Source organism: Natator depressus, chromosome 12 (assembly GCF_965152275.1).
Source record: "Natator depressus isolate rNatDep1 chromosome 12, rNatDep2.hap1, whole genome shotgun sequence".
NCBI lineage: Eukaryota > Metazoa > Chordata > Testudines > Cheloniidae > Natator > Natator depressus.
Window position 1 is genome coordinate 30,822,647 of NC_134245.1, and position 15,971 is coordinate 30,838,617.

The 15,971-nt window shown below is 37.4% G+C and overlaps 1 protein-coding gene across 2 annotated transcripts in view; it reads left to right on the top strand.

The window, feature by feature from the left end:
- Positions 1 to 15,971, top strand: part of WWOX (WW domain containing oxidoreductase) — a 677,011-nt gene that overhangs the window by 41,312 nt on the left and 619,728 nt on the right. Inside the window, exon 6 of one of the 2 annotated variants that reach the window (XM_074968811.1) lies at positions 1,051 to 4,508. The exons of the other annotated variant lie outside the window; for it this stretch is intronic. Coding sequence (XP_074824912.1) covers positions 1,051 to 1,071 — 21 coding nt within the window. The 3' untranslated portion in view covers positions 1,072 to 4,508. Of the gene's footprint in view, positions 1 to 1,050; positions 4,509 to 15,971 lie in introns of those variants that run through there. 2 annotated transcript variants of the gene reach the window in all.

Sequence of the window (15,971 nt, forward strand, 5' to 3'; positions counted from 1 at the left end):
CAAACCAATGGTACCACCCGAGTCAGCTGCTGTGTTGGTACAGACCCACTTGGTACCGCAGGCATTCAGTTACTTCAGAGACTTGTCAGGTTAGACAAGCCGGAGTCCCCACTGCTTATGGGTACTGAACAGCTCTCAGTACTGAGACCACAGTCTCTGGTTTACCAGTGCTTCACAGTACCGCAGGATTCTCCACCTGTTTCTACTGGGTCCCCTCCATCAGAGGACATTGAGGATAGTCTCCTCCTTATCCTCTCCGCATAATTACAGAAACACATACTTTGACAAAGACCTTCAACCACATCATGGCTACCTCCCTCTCTCCCGTATGGACCTCTCCAATGGCTATACTGTGATTCTTGGGTGGTGTATCAACAGTAATTGCCAGACCTCTGGATCCACTGCGCTAGGAAATGATGGTCACACAGTCTCCTCCCAACTTCAGAAGACCTTTGAGGAACAGAAGGCTAGGGGGTGGATGAAGAGACTACCCCTAAAACCCCTATTTTGTCTTCATCTCTGGACAAGGCAGTCATGCCTCCACCACCATAGATGTCTGATAATTTTAATCAATTCCAGGACCTTGTGAAGAGGGTGGTGGACACCCTCCACATACCTTCTGATGAGGTTAAAGACTCACATCACAAGTTCTTGGATGTTTTGCAGTGGGCAACACCCACCTAGATTGTGCTGCCCATTAATTAAGTGCTCCTGGATCCAGCAAAAACTGTGTGGTTAACTCCTGTTCCCTCCTGCCAACTTGTAAATGGGCAAATAAGGAATATTATGTTCCCCCCAGAGACTTAGAATTTTTGTTTTCCCATCCCCACCAATTCCCTGGTGGTGGATGCCGTAAATGAGTGGGGTGGACAGCATTTTTCCAGGTCTAGTCCTTTTATGACAAGGACCAGAAAAGATTAGAATGTTTTGGATGGAAGGCTTAACTCTTTTGCAACCCTCAGTTTGTGATCTGATACTGATCAGGTGATTGTGGACAAGTATGACTACCTGAATTACAAGTTTGCATCCTTTATTGAATATCTTCCACAGGACCATAGAGAACACTTCTAGGCCAACATTAAGGAGGGTCAACTTTTAGCCAGAACCTCTCTTCAGGTGTCCTTGGATGTTGCAAAAATGGACAATATTTGACAGACCTTAAAGACAAGAATGAGAGATGATGAGAATGTGTCAAGGAACTATATGGTGAAGATATTCCTGAAAAGCTCAACTAGAGATGAATCAGGTAAACCTGCCAATAATGGATGAAGAAATCATGGCAGCAATAAAAAGACTGTGAATGGAAAAGCACTATGTTGTGATGGTATACTGGCTGAATTGTTTAAAAGCATAGGGGTTGAAAGTTTGTAAGTCCTGTCAGAGAAATGAAGAATATGCTTGAGACAGCAGAATTTCCAAAAGACGTTACAACCTCACTGTGTAGCCAAATCCCCAAAAAGAACAACTCTATGGATTGTAAAGACTACAGAACAGTCAGTCTAATATTGCATGCCTCTAAGATACTTTTGTGAGCAGAATACAAGGAAAGATTGATAAGGAAATAAGCAAACAACAATATGGCTTAAAATGTGGAAAGGGCATACTAAATGCCATTATGAACTTGAAGCTCATATTAGAAAGATCAATTGAAATCAAGAAAACCGTATACTTGTTAGGTATACTTTTATTTGGGAAGTCATTCTTCTCATACAAATTACTCAATATATTAAGATCTGTAGGGATTGATGGATACAAACTGAGTAATAAAACAATTTATATTGGAATCAAAAGGTGATTATAATGGGAAATTGAAATGAAAATCTAGTAGGGATCAAGAGAAGAGTTAGGTTTGTATAATATCACTGACTTTATTCAACACTTGTAGCAAGTTTAGATGAAATTAAGCAGAAGAAGGTATTAAGATGAATGGAAAATGGAATAATATTTGCTATGCAGATGACACGGCACTGTTGGCTGATTCAGAAGAAGGTCTGTGCAGTTAGTGGAGATTATATATTCATATGACAAAGAGTATGGTCTATCTAAGGTCATATGTGGACAAGTCAAAAACCATGGTGGCATGCAAGGATCCTAGAAAGACATGCAAGATTATAGTGCATAACATAGCCATACAGTAAGTGAGACGTTATTGCTGCTTAGGAAGCATCAATACAAAAGATGGAAGATCAGATTCTGAAGTCAGCACCAGAATAGCAACAGTGAAAGAGACATTCTGGAAGAATAAACACCTGAGGAGAAGGAACATAAATCTGAAGACTAAATTCCAACTCTTAAAACCTTGCATTTGGTCTGTGTTAAATTACAGCTGTGAAACATGGGCATTCAAACAATCAATCTGAAATTATGATGTCATAGAAGAACTTTAAAAATATCATTGATAGAGACATGTAATGAAAAAGCATTGGAGATTATTGGAACTCAGCAAATGCTAGTCAGAAATCTTATTAAAAGAAAGATTTGATTTGCAGGGCACATTGTAAGGACTTCAGCTGGTGATGCAAGTTTACGGGTACTGGAAGGGAAAGTTGTGGATGATGTGATATGCTGGATGAATCAAAAGGACTATTCATCCACTAAGAGATTAGTGGAGGGTCGTACAGAATGTGCTACCGTGATTGCAAATCTCCTTTAGTGGAGATGCCACATAAGAAGAATCATCATTTCTGGAGCCCAGTTTTTTGAAGAAGGTATTTTGGATTAAAGCTTTCTCTCTCTTGGGCCTGTAAATTCCAAATACTGTATTTTAAGGTTTGTTTTTTCCATAGTCCTAACTGAAATGGAAGCTGCCTGTTTTCTTTGTTGCAATAACACCAGTGGAATATCTAAAGGGCCCACTAGAAGATTGTATCTGTGTTACTTTTAAATTTGGCTTTAGATTATTTTCCAACATAGCTGGATTTTTGAGTAGTCCCTCTTTTGAATTGGTTTGTTCTCTTTCTAAATGTCCATAAGTAAATGTAATTAAATTATTTCAACAGAAAAGTGAAATGACATGAAATAATGGTGAGTGCCTCTCACATATAATTTGCTTTGCACATTTAATTTAAAAAGTACTTTTCCAGAAGTTATCAAAAGTCAGTGAAAGCAACAATTGTTTTTAGTACGTTGTACAGACAACAAGAGTACCAGACTACTTGTGTAAGTACATATATTACCTCACGGGAAGTTAATGAATTGGTAATTGAATGAAGATTACTGTCTTGGTCAAATTACTTAAAAAAAAAAAAAACCACTACATTTATTTACTAACAGTTCTCAAATTCTAATTGTTCAGAATACAATCTCATCTGTAAACTAGGTAGCTGGAGAACCTTCAATGCATCTTTGTAATGGCTTTGTTGTTTATTGAGAGGCACTAATTAAATTTGATTATTGCACTAATATTGTGGCATTTTGACAGTCCCTCAGATTTATGACTCTGGGAAAATAAACAAATGAAATGCAGGTGCTGGAGCAGAAAGAATAAGTTATTACTGAACTTTAATTACTTGGAGTGTGTAACCAGGAGAGAATTAGTTGGCGAATTACAACATGCTTAAAATTTACATCAAATTGTAAGCAGTCTTGAGGAGAATGGGGGTGGGAGGGAGAAAGAGACACAACACAGTTATCCTAAATAAAAGGGGGAAGATACATTTGTAATACTTAAGTAGATAAAACAGCTTTTAAAATTCACAATATTAATGGAAATCTAATTTTTTTCTCTGAATATTGTCTATGAATATTTTCAATAATTAATTTTATCTGATTTTTGTTGGAGACACTGCATGTGTGATAATTTTAGAAATTTATACAACTGCTTATGATACTCATATAAAAGTCACAAATGTACCATTATAACAAGAAACTTAGTGTGTTTACAAGAGTAGCAAATAAGACACACACACTTGTAACAGATCTAAGGTTTTAGAAAAATGTTTGAGAGATAGTGTGATTAAAGATTTGTATCACACAACTCAGTCAACCTGTGGAACTCATTGTCAGGGGATGTTGTGAAGGCCAAAATTGTAACGGAGTTAAAAAAGAAATAGATAAATTCATGGAGGATAGGTTCATCAATAGCTATTAGTCAAGATGATCAGGGATACAACCCCATGCTCTCGGTGTCCATATGCCTCTGACTTCCTGATGCTGGGACTGGACGACAGGGCATGGATCACTAAATAATTGCCCTGTTCTCTTCATTCCGTCTGATACATCTGGTATCATCCACTGTTGGAAGACAGGATGCTGGGCTATATGGACCATTCATCTGACATAGTGTCACCATTCTTATGTTCTTTTGATACGAATGCATATTTGGCCAGAGTTAAGGTTGTGTGTTCTTCCTTAAGATTCACATTTCTTACTTTGAGTATTTCCCTTTGCAGCCTTTACAGTCTGTTTAATGTAGGGCCAAATACTAAGAGGTCCTGAGCACTTACAACTTCTAATGAACCTTAGAAGTATTCTGCTTATTTTAAAGTAATCAGGAATGTTTAACTACCCAGAACATGATTAAAGAAACAAATATTTTTGTTTAAAGTTTTGATTCTCTTGTATTGACTTATGTATGTATTACATATCTAAACTTTTTATGGGAAAAATATAATTCTTTTTTAAAAAAATGTGAAGGCCTATTATGATACAGAATTCAAAAAAGTAAGTTATGAAGTACAATATGATTAAATGAATTTACGAGAACAACCTGAGTAAAGCCCTTAACTTCTGGTGTGTTTGATTTATGAGATCATCGTCAATGGTGCCATAAAATGTAGGTTCCATTAGTATTAGTAGAGCGCTAGCTTTTTTGTTGGTGTTAGTTTTGTTACTACAAAAGAATCAGTTATTGTTACACAAAAATCAGTTTTAGATTCTCTCTTTTTAGTGAATGTTGCAATTCAGATATAAAAGTAAGCTTAAAAAAAAAATCATGTGGACTGAAAAAAACTTGATCTAAAGCACTTGAGGATAGTACTGATGATATCCAGGAAAACAAGGTTTGTCAGATCAGCAGTTGCACGCACTGTAAATTAAAAAACCACAGGGGATGACTTGGCTGGTTGTTGAAGACAAATGTAGAAAACCATGAATGTTCTGCTATTTATGTCCAAAATGCTATTTTGGTGAAGACTTGGATACCAACTCTGCAATGATCACACTTGAAAACTTGTCAGCTACATTAGGTAACTGCATAACTTTAATGTTGTACTTGTGGTATTCTACTTACTTCCTATAGTAAAGTATAGTGAAGTTTAGGTAGTACTGCAAATACAGAAATAATTGTCTTACCTGTATACCTAAAGCAACAACTTTTCAAGTGTGGCCATTGTAGCTTTTCTTTTTTAAAACCAAAAGATAAAAAACCAGCAACCCCAAACCGACACACATTTGACGGAATAGTAGTGGAATATGTTGGTATGGACTGAGAAATATATTGTAAAGGAATCAAACCAGAGAGAGACATTTGTTGCTTTATAGTAGATGTCTTGAAAATGAAGTTGCCCATGCACGATAAAGCTCAATATCAGTTTAAAACTGAGTTTGATAATTTCTTACTCAGAAGAAAGGAAATTGGAATTTTAGAGCTATAATTAATTTTAATCATAAATTGTCAAACAAATCTCTCCTTGAGTAGTGGAAAGGCCCTAAAGCAGCCAAGAAAGAATATCAATACTTTGCAAAGGAGGAATGATTTTTCCAATTCGCAGCTTAATTGACTTTAAAGCTTAATGAAAAACACTACGGTGCTGTTAGTACACATAGTTGCTCTGATGAACATTGAAATCTATGCTCCAGAAAGAGGAGTTAGGGAGCTTTTTATATTGTATTATTGATGCATTTTTCTAACTGAGTGTAAGCATAACAGTTGGGCAGAGCTACATAGCTCCAGATGTTAACTATATTCTCAAGAAAATTCTTCAAAATGTGGATGAATAAAATATCGTGCAGCCTTTTGTGTTGAGAAACTTACATGTATTTATTCCTATCAGATTTCAGTCTTTTAAGCAGATATTAAAAATAAATTCAACATTTATTTTTTCTTAACAAAAAGTCTAAAGAAATGTTTCTTTTACTTTTTTCAATATTAAGACAACAGTTACTTCAAATAAAGATTAAATTATTGGCAAACTTAAATTTCTGTTACATGAAGATGATTATAAGGTATAGATGTAACAAGAGTAGATAAAATATCTAACTCAGAACAGCAAGATAAGTTTGACACTTGCCTCCATCCTTTTCTCAAAGTATTGTCCACCTGGGGGTAACACCTATAAAGAATGATTGAATGACAGACACTTGCTGATGAAATTATTGTGATTGAAATTAAAACCTGATCTTTAAGGCTTGGCTCTCCAACTGTTACCCAACAGAAATATAGGAAGACAGGAAGCAAGCTGTATGCCCAGGCTTTGTGTATGTGTCCCATTTGCGAGGAATGCATGCAGCACTTTTCATGCAATCTATACATTAGTCTAGTTTTTCAAGGAAAAGGGACTACTCTGCCAGTTAGTGAGCCTCAGATGTTGATTTTGGTTCTGTGAATTGAATATGTACGTTGAAAAGAAATGTTACCTCTATCAAGCAAAAATTCTTGTGCGGCCTTCAGCATCTTGACACCTGTGGATGTTAATCTTGATCTAGAAGATAAAACTCTTGTGACTAGGGTGACCAGATGTCTCGATTTTATAGGATAGTCCTGATATTCGGGGCTTTGCCTTATATAGGTGCCTATTACCCCCCACCCCCGTCCTGATTTTTCACACTAGCTATGTGGTCACCCTACTTACGACCCATTGTGTGCTATGTCATTGAGCTTCTGTTTTACCCCAAGAATGCCATAAAACCTATACAGTTGTTTTCCTTACCATAGTCCTATGTATAGGATGCCTGTATTAGGAACAATCCACTAAAAATGCTCTGAGTCCACTGACATGCTCAATTGCGAAAGGGCTCCTTGTGGCTGATTAGCAGTAAGCTATAGAGGTCAGTCATGGATATGAAATAGACTGCTTCTGAAAGCACAGGTAGTTAGTAAAAAGAGTTTGGTAGCTGGGGAGAGGCAGCTGATTTGTGGGTACTGTGGGAAGTAGTTGCAACTAAGAATCAGTAACTGTTGGGTTCCACAAAATGGCACCAAATGGCACTTTTGTTACATATCTTCTGGCAAACTTTATAATAAATAAAAACTCTCAAAAAGTAAAATGTTCAAAAAACAAGTATAGGTATTTCAGGTTACTTGACTGCAGAGTAAACTCATTCCTATTAAAATATGAGTTCAGAGGACTGTGGCATCATTTTTGTAATGAGGTATTGCATTGTTGCAGAATATGTCATACTCTGTGTTAGAGTACATGCCATCATATTGTAAAATATACTGCTAGTTTTACTACATTGTATCCGTATGGGGGAGGTCTGTTTCTTCAGTGCTCTGAATCTGGTAAACAAGCTGAAGGCTGCAGATAAAGATAGGGAAAAGGGATAGGATAACTAACAACACATAAGCTTTTTACTTTTTAAAGGCCTGATCCTACTCTCCTTTAAGTTAAGTTAAAATCTTTCAGTTGATTTTAGTGTGAGTTAGATGAGAACTGATGTTACTAATGCAATTCTGGCTGAGGCTGGTAATAATCAAATGTCATAACCATCTGAGAGCTGGCTGGGAGCTGGTGAAATGAATTGATTCTCAGTCCAGTTCCTAGGACCATCTATATTAGTATGTGGTCTATACCACTGACCCTTCCAGTGTTGAGGGACATAGAGTGTGTGGTTGTGGGGGCTGCTAGTAAAGCCATCTTCCAAGTACAGCTTGTAAATAAATTGTTATGTAGTGATACCCAAGACTTTGAATAGCATTCAAATGTGTTTGCAGCTCTAAGAAAAAATAAGGTTCAAATATACTGTAACACAGCCTGCTAATGGAGGAGCAAATTAGCTGCAGTTTTTGAACTTCTGAAGTAATTGATTGGCTTTAGCATTCTAAATTGTATTATGTTTTTGTTAGTATATATTGGTAATGCAGCTACCCACGCTGATGTTTCTCAGCCTGTCATAGCAACTGGTCTTGATAGATTTCTGCAGTGATAACATCTCTACATTCTTCTTGCCAGGCACACACCTTTTTAACAGCAACGAATTTAGTAACTGACAATAGCAAGAGGGGTTGTTTTTTTTGTAATGATTTGAAAGAAATTTATATGTAAAAGCAAATGGATGAATTAAAAACATTAAATAGCTTCACCAGCATCCACATGGATGAATTGTTGAGATCTATTTTTTTCTTGCACTATAAACATATGGCATGAATTTGCTGCTCTCATTACAGATGCTGAGAGAAGGGAAAGACAAATATTTATATTACATTCATGTTTTACAGTAAAAACACTGTTCAGTTTGTTTATACAGTTCCACTGTTACAGTTTTTATGGTTGGTAATGAAACCACTGTAAAACAGAGTCTGAATTATATAGCAGATGTGTTAAGGCCCTTGCATTCAGAAAGATGCCCAACATTGAATAGTTATCATTTCTATAGAATCAATCTACTGACTACAGCTGAACTATTTCAGACCTTTGTCGACATGTACAGTTAGCCTTGTACCATTATTGTAGTAAAGATGTAGTTTTATTATCCAAATACATTGATATTTTACAAGAATAACATTTATGAACTATAAAGCAGACTTCTAGTCACTGTGGGTGGGTGCGGGAGGCTTTAAAGGATTTGGTAGGCATTTTCCAGTCATTTAAGACCTCATATGGCTTCCATTTTCATTAAACATTATGGATGCATTCCAAATGTTTAATTAATATAACATCTTACTCTTTATTCACTTTAATTTCTTGCCACGGTTATGAGAACTTGGAAGTGTTTTGATTCTTTTTCAGTTGATAAAGAACTGTTATTCCAAAGAATGTGTATGCTAAATACATGAATTAGTAAAAACAAAAAATATTTCTTAAAAGTTAGTTTTTCACTGTGTTTATGTATTTGAAAGTATCAGTAGAAAATATCTAGTCAGTTACCTTTCCACAAATACCCTTTTTATACAATCTACCTACAGCCAAAAATATACACTATTGATTTCAGATTTATAGAAGTTATTAATATTATTTCTATAGTGCCAGAGGTTTGCCTGGTACTGTAAAGACAAACCCTGTAGAAACAGCTTATGTTCCTGCCCAAAAGCGTTTACTATCTCAGTTCTAGATGCTACAAGCACTTATTGCCAAATGTAGTGCTTCCTATCATGAGTGGTCACACTGGCTCCAGTTGCACTGTTCATGGTAGCAAGCACTGTGCTTAGTGTTAAATGTTATCAGTACTTGGCCCTTATTCGGTAAACAAAAGGTTAGGAAAAGAAATGGGGTCTGCATTTTTTAGTTTAGTTTTCTTGTAGTTCCAAGGCTTTTTGTCAAAACTTATCAGAGATCTCTGCAGAAATGGTTTAGCAGTGGCTGGCAAGCTGAAAGAAGAGCATAAAAGGGGACTTTGAAGAATTTGAAGTGGTTAGGCACAGTGGAGGGCGGGATTGTTCCCTGCATAAGAAATAGTATTCAGAATGGCTGGTGATGTGAGTGGTTGAAGCAGAGAGCCCTTTATAAGGTGGGAAGACTTGGGTGAGGGAATAGTATGATCTTTGGGAAGAGAAAAAGGAAGGGGCAGCACAGGGAAGAACACTGAAGCTGAGGATGAGGAGTGTCCTGTGGAAAGAAACAGGAAGTGTGTTGGAAGGGTTTTAGCAGAGAGGAAGAATGATTGAAATGGTGGCAAAGGAGAATAGTTGTGGATGGGGTAGGTTGACTGGATTAGTAAAAAGGGCAGAGATGATGGGTAGGGAGATTCGACTGGGGTGGTTGCAATAGTCCTAGTGGAAGAAATGAGGGTGTGATGTCTCACAACAGTAGTGGGTGCTAGTTCCAAACCAAATGTACCCCAGGACCAAGTGTACTCTAAGATAGTCTCATGAACAGAAGGGTGAATTCTGGGCATATCTGCCTTATGCCTTCTTCATCCATGTGTGACCTCTGGGAAATATAGGCAAAAGAAAGCAGGGGGTTCATTCTGAAAGGAACATTGAGCACTCCCTTCCAAAATGTCCAAGAGAGCCAACCTGCAGCATCCTGTCAGTTTGAATTTCACAAAGCCCTGCTGACCTATGAAGGCACCAGCCTGTTTTGTGTCCTAATGGAGGTATTATCTAGTCAGGTTCAGAAGGTGTTATTTCCCTGAAATGGTCAGCGTCCGTCTTAATTGTGAAGGGGTATCCAACGATTTTGTCCCACCTGGTGTCTTTCTGCCAAGGTCAGCAAAAATATCCCATTGCATTCTGGGCTTTTCACATGCAGTGCACAGAAGGAAGTTAGTAGGGTGACAATAGAAGGAGATTCACCTTGGTAGTTTAATAACATCTTGACTAAGGGATAGTCCAGAATAGTAAATTCTGCCTTGATCTCCTGCTGTAATTTTGGATTTCTAGGTTACTCTACACTGTATGTCAACCTCTAACTGCTCTAGCCATAATCCCATTGCCAACTAATGAAAACAAAAGTGCTGTTCCATAGCTGTGAAATTAGTGTTATATTTAATTAGTGTAAAATACAGCTTTTCATATAATAGCGTGTACATTTTTAACCTGCCATAATATTGTAATTGGAACCAAATCATCTGAAGTTGTCTTCCTACTCATCTTCTACTATCTCAGTGCACGTCTCAGAAATGTCTGAAATGTAATTTTAAGAAAAATTCGCAGTGCCCCTCTCCCATATTTTTGGTATGTTCTCCAATCAGCAGAAACTGATACACATTACATTTGCAGGAGACGGATATTTTGTTCATGATTTTAGTAAAACACTGTTCTTCTTGATACAATTTCAGTGTTCTTCATTGCAAAAACAAACAACCCACCCTGAGAATCCAGGAAACTGGAAAAACATAACATGAGAGAATACTGCCAGCAAATCACTCAGCCATGACTAGTTTTTGCCAAGCTTTCCAAAAATAGGTGCCTAAAGCTGGGCTTCTAAATTCATGTTTAGGCTCCCAAGTAAATTGCTTAGCACTTTTGAAAAAATCAGGCCATCAGCTGCTTCAGTTAAAACTAATGGAAACTGCTGGCTGTTCTGCACTTCTGAGAATCAGGCCTAACTTTAGATATCTGCTTTTAAATCTCGGCCTTTCTGTATTCACATAGCCTTGCTTACAGATATGTGTAGATAAGCTTCACAGATAAGTTTTACAGATACACAGAATACAGCAGAATCCTGTTTGTCTGAATCTTTCCTTCCATAAACTCCCTTTGTCTAATTGCTTTTCCCACAGTATACATTGTTGGTATGGAAAAACCCTCTGTTTGTATATACTCCATGTCATGTATTCTTTTCACATAAATAGAATTCTACTCTCATTACACTTGTAGAACTAAGTTTTGAAAATAAGTTAAACTGGCTTGATTGTAAATTTTTAACCATCCCCACAATTACTCTGATTGTGATGTGAGCATGTAATATATTCCATTAATAAAAAAGGCAAGCTTAGCTTATGGTAAATACACTACTAAGTGTTTATAGTACATTTTATATTTTACATGATTCCCTTTATAATTCTGCTTATCTTTTCATTCGAATTCCCTGAAGGACATATAAAAGAACCCCTAAAGAGAGTAATTACTTCTCTACTCCTTAACCAAGGCTCCTTTTGCAAAAAGAAATCTGAGCTGCTTTTTAAAGAAGGGAGTTTTAAATAAAAATGCAAATAAGCTGCTTTGTAACCACATTAATTACCCACCTAGCCTCCTATTACCATGTTTGTATTGTTTGCAAACACTATTTACAGTCGTGTGGAAATTAACATTACTGGTCCTGAGGAAAGATTGTTGGTGGTGGATTGTGCTTTGGAACCAATTAGAGTGAATCTTGTCTCCATTGAGACTCGTGGGGAATAGCATAGCCTTGCAATGTCAAATAATAACATTAACTTAGACTACACAGGCATAGTGCTGTAATTATATTATTGGCCCTGTTTTGCTTCTGCATTGAATTTCTCTGTCTGCATTTTAAAACCAGCAGGCTGCAGAGTTTGTTGCTAATGATTTAATATGTACTGTGATAACTTTTGATGAAAGTCATTGTGAAATCCAGTGGGTCACTTTATCACCAAACTGATTCTTTGTTTTCCTTTATAAAACAATGCCAAAACTAGCATCTATGTTGAAGACTTCATAGGTTTTCATATAATTAATTCCCAAACTGACAAACAAATTTGCTAGTTTATTTCATATTGTGAGTGAATAGGATGGAATGTGTGACAGGGTACCAGTAAAGCAGTATATTCACACAGTGAAAATGGATTTCTCTCTGTCCTTTGCACATTTACACAAAGAAACAAAATGTTTGTTAGTATAACGCCGACAGACCCCAGTCATCGGCAGGCAGGATCGAAGTGGGGATCTGTGGAGCTTAGTGCATGAGCCTTTACTGCATGAGCTAAAAGCCAACTGGCTGTTAGCTAAGGCTGTAGAGCAGACTCATTTTAACTCTCTCTCTCTCTCTAAGTGGCTACTAGATGGGACAGAACACTACACCCAGGAGGTGTGTGGGTTACATTAGCAAAATATAATTGTGAGCTGGAAACTGCAACACAAACTTTTTGATAAAGTATCTTTTAGGCTTTCTCTCCTTTTTTCCTTTTTCCCTTTCTATTTTTTATAAATATGCCATGGACCTTCAATCATTTTGACATCAAAAAAGTTCATTTGAAAAAAAGAAAATGATGCAAGTGTGACTCCATCTTCTATGTTTTAGGAGTTAGAAGTAGAGCTATGGACAAATCCCACAGGGTTCATGCAAATGGGTCATACAAAGTAGACCCTCCAGGATTTGCGCCCTAAAAGATTTCCTCTTCTCTTTAGGCTTTTATTCATACCCACCAATGTGGTAGAAGAGCCCCTCCAGATAGCCAATAAACTTTTCTGATTATGGATCTTGTTCTGCTTGTCTTTAAAACACCATTGTGTACATCTCTGGTGCTATTAAAAACCGTATGGCTATGGTTTAAAAATTAAAAAACCCTACTTAATGTTTTTCTCCTTCAGTGACTTCTGTATCAGTTCTGCTCTAATCACAAGCATTTAAATACTCCTCCACAACAGACAGAAACACTGTACCATGCTGGAGCAATATTTCAGCACTGAAAGAGGAAAGAGTGTAACTTATGACTTAATGAATCACCAGCATTACTTCTTATAGCACCCAGGGCTTGACTTGGGGGCACTCATCCAACAGCTAATGGGCTTCCTGATCTTCCTCAGCTTATCTAAGATCAGAGCGGCAGGTTGTATGGCTGCTGACCAGTGTAAACATAAATTACCTCAAACACCCATAGGAACACTATTCAAGAAGGAGGCATAACCAAAAATATAAACAGTGGTAGAAATGTTATGCAAAATGTCTGCTTAGAGGGCACTGTTAGCTTTGTCAGTCTGTCTAAGCTATTTCTTTCTATTACTGAGGAGTTGAAGCATTGTGTAACTTCACTAAGTTTGTAATCAGTTTGCCATCATTTTATTTCCTCTCTCCACGACGGGAAGTACTACAGAATTTTACTTGTGCAGACCTTTTTTAAGAGCCTATCACCTTCGTCTCCATTCTCTCATTTCACAACCCCTACTGTTAGCTGACAGGATTGCTTTTCCTTACTTGATAATCTTTTGTTGGCAGCACATGGTACAACTGTCATTTGTTAAGTGTTTATGCAGTACGTAGCACAATGAGGTCCAACCTGATTGTGGGTTTTAGGCACTTCTGCAATATAAATGTTGATTAATGATAATTAATGGTATCATCTCATCAATAATAGCTGCTGACTTAATTCAATGTGTTAAGGTGGGGGGGGGTAGTCAGTTATTTGTCGTCAAGATCCAAATGTCTTGGGCAAGGTCCTGACTCCAGCAAAAATAACAATAATGATAAGAATAAGTAAATTGAACAGACCCCAAAATCTTTTTAAAGTGTCTGGCGATCCACCTGACTACCCATTGGTTAAGGTGTTTTGGCATGCAGAATGTTTTCTTTGTGGCACATAGTGATATTGTCATGACAGAATGCACGTGTTGCTCTGTAAGTGCACTTCACAAGTGGCTGTAAAGATAAGGTGTACCTGAGTGGTTCTGTATGTGTACCTGTGTATGTGTTCTTCTGGATAGTACCACATTATTTTAGCTAGGGTCCAAAGCCAATTGAAATCAATCAGTGTCTTTCCTTTTACTTCAATGGGCTTTGGATCAGGCCATAGATATGTTAAACATGTAGAAAGATTTGTCTTTAAGGGGCCAGATTTTTAGTATATAGCTGCCACTCATGCATATGCTTAACTTGCGTGTCCAAGTAAGGTATGCACAGATCCCATCTTGCTCATGTGCAAACCTCCATGCATTCATGCAAGTCTGGCACTTGCAAAATAATGTATGCACTTTTGCATGCTTGTTTTTGAAAATCTGGCATTGTTATTAGGTCTGGCTTTATTTGAGCTGCATTGAGGGGGTCTGTCCGATGTATAACTGTCCATTCATTATGAAATGAGGTAATTTAAAAATCTTTATGTTGCTCCTTTCTGGTTTTTGTGCTGGAAGGAAGCACTTCATGTATGTACATTTCTGATTGTGCTATTGGGGAAAATAGTCATTATTTCTGAATACAATTCATGTTATTAAAAATGCATTCTCATTTTACTTGTGACGTGCCAGGTGAGCATTCTGAACCAGAATAGATTGCTTATAATGCTAACCTTACAATTAAAAGGTAAACGTTTACTTTGGTGTTTTCTAAATGGCAACTCTTGTTCCTTCAGCAATACTTTATTTGAAGAGGGAAAGCTAGATTGAAAATGCAGTCCAAATGTTGCAATCTTTGCACTAAGCCTCTATTAATTTAGTCCTGGTAAAGATTCTCAGTGCATCATTTTGCAGGAACAGCTTTATTACTCAATATATAACTTTATAAGGAGGTGGTAAAAATAAGTTATAGTATGCTGAGCTTGTTCATAGTTTTTCTTTTCCTTATTTCATTTGAGATCACTGAGATACAGGATAAACTTTAAAATTAAACTTTGATCATTACATAAAAATATTAAATTCCTGGAACAGAAGGATTGCCTTGTGGTTAAGGGATTGAGACTTGAGTTTATCTCCCAGCTTTGCCACAGGCTTCCTGTTTGACCTTGGGCAAATCACCTCATTTCTTTGTGCCTAGGTTCCAACATGTATAAAGTGGGGATAATAATACTCCCATATAAGTGCATCTCTCCCCACCCTCCGCCTTTGTTTGTCAGGTCTATTTAAATTGTATTTTAGGAGAAGATTTGCCACTAGACTGCGGGGTACAGTGGGCAGTCTTGTATGCCTCATCTGTGGGAAGGTTTGCTTCACATTAGCAGATAAATTATTTGAGGAAACTGTCAGATTTTTTCTTTCTCTGTATCATGGTGGGACGTCTCTAGCCACCCAGGATATGTCTTAACACCAGAAGTGCAGATGACTTCACATGAACAATATTGTGTTCCAGCAGCTCCCCATTCAGACTGTTCACATTAGGTAAAATTCACAAAGTGGTGAGGGCCGGCACAAGAAGCTGCACCCCACTTAATCTCCTCTTAAACTCCAAGCTTGGTCTTTAGAGGATTTAATTGGAACAGAGTGAATGGTACGGTATTGTGCGGCATGGAGTGAATTCCACCCAACAACTTTTTAGGGTATGTGTTCAGTGCAAAGTTAACTCTGATTGGCACCTGGGTATGGGTCCCTGGTTTCACCTAGCCTGGGTGTGAGCAGCAGCACTGCAAAGCAACGCTCACATTACTGTGTCCTTGGTGGTGCTGTGCTCACCTGTGTATGTCACTAGAACATTGCGTTGCTCAGATTGTTTCCCAGTTAACTGTGGGAGAATTTGTCTTTCCTGGGCACACAGAAGAATTGT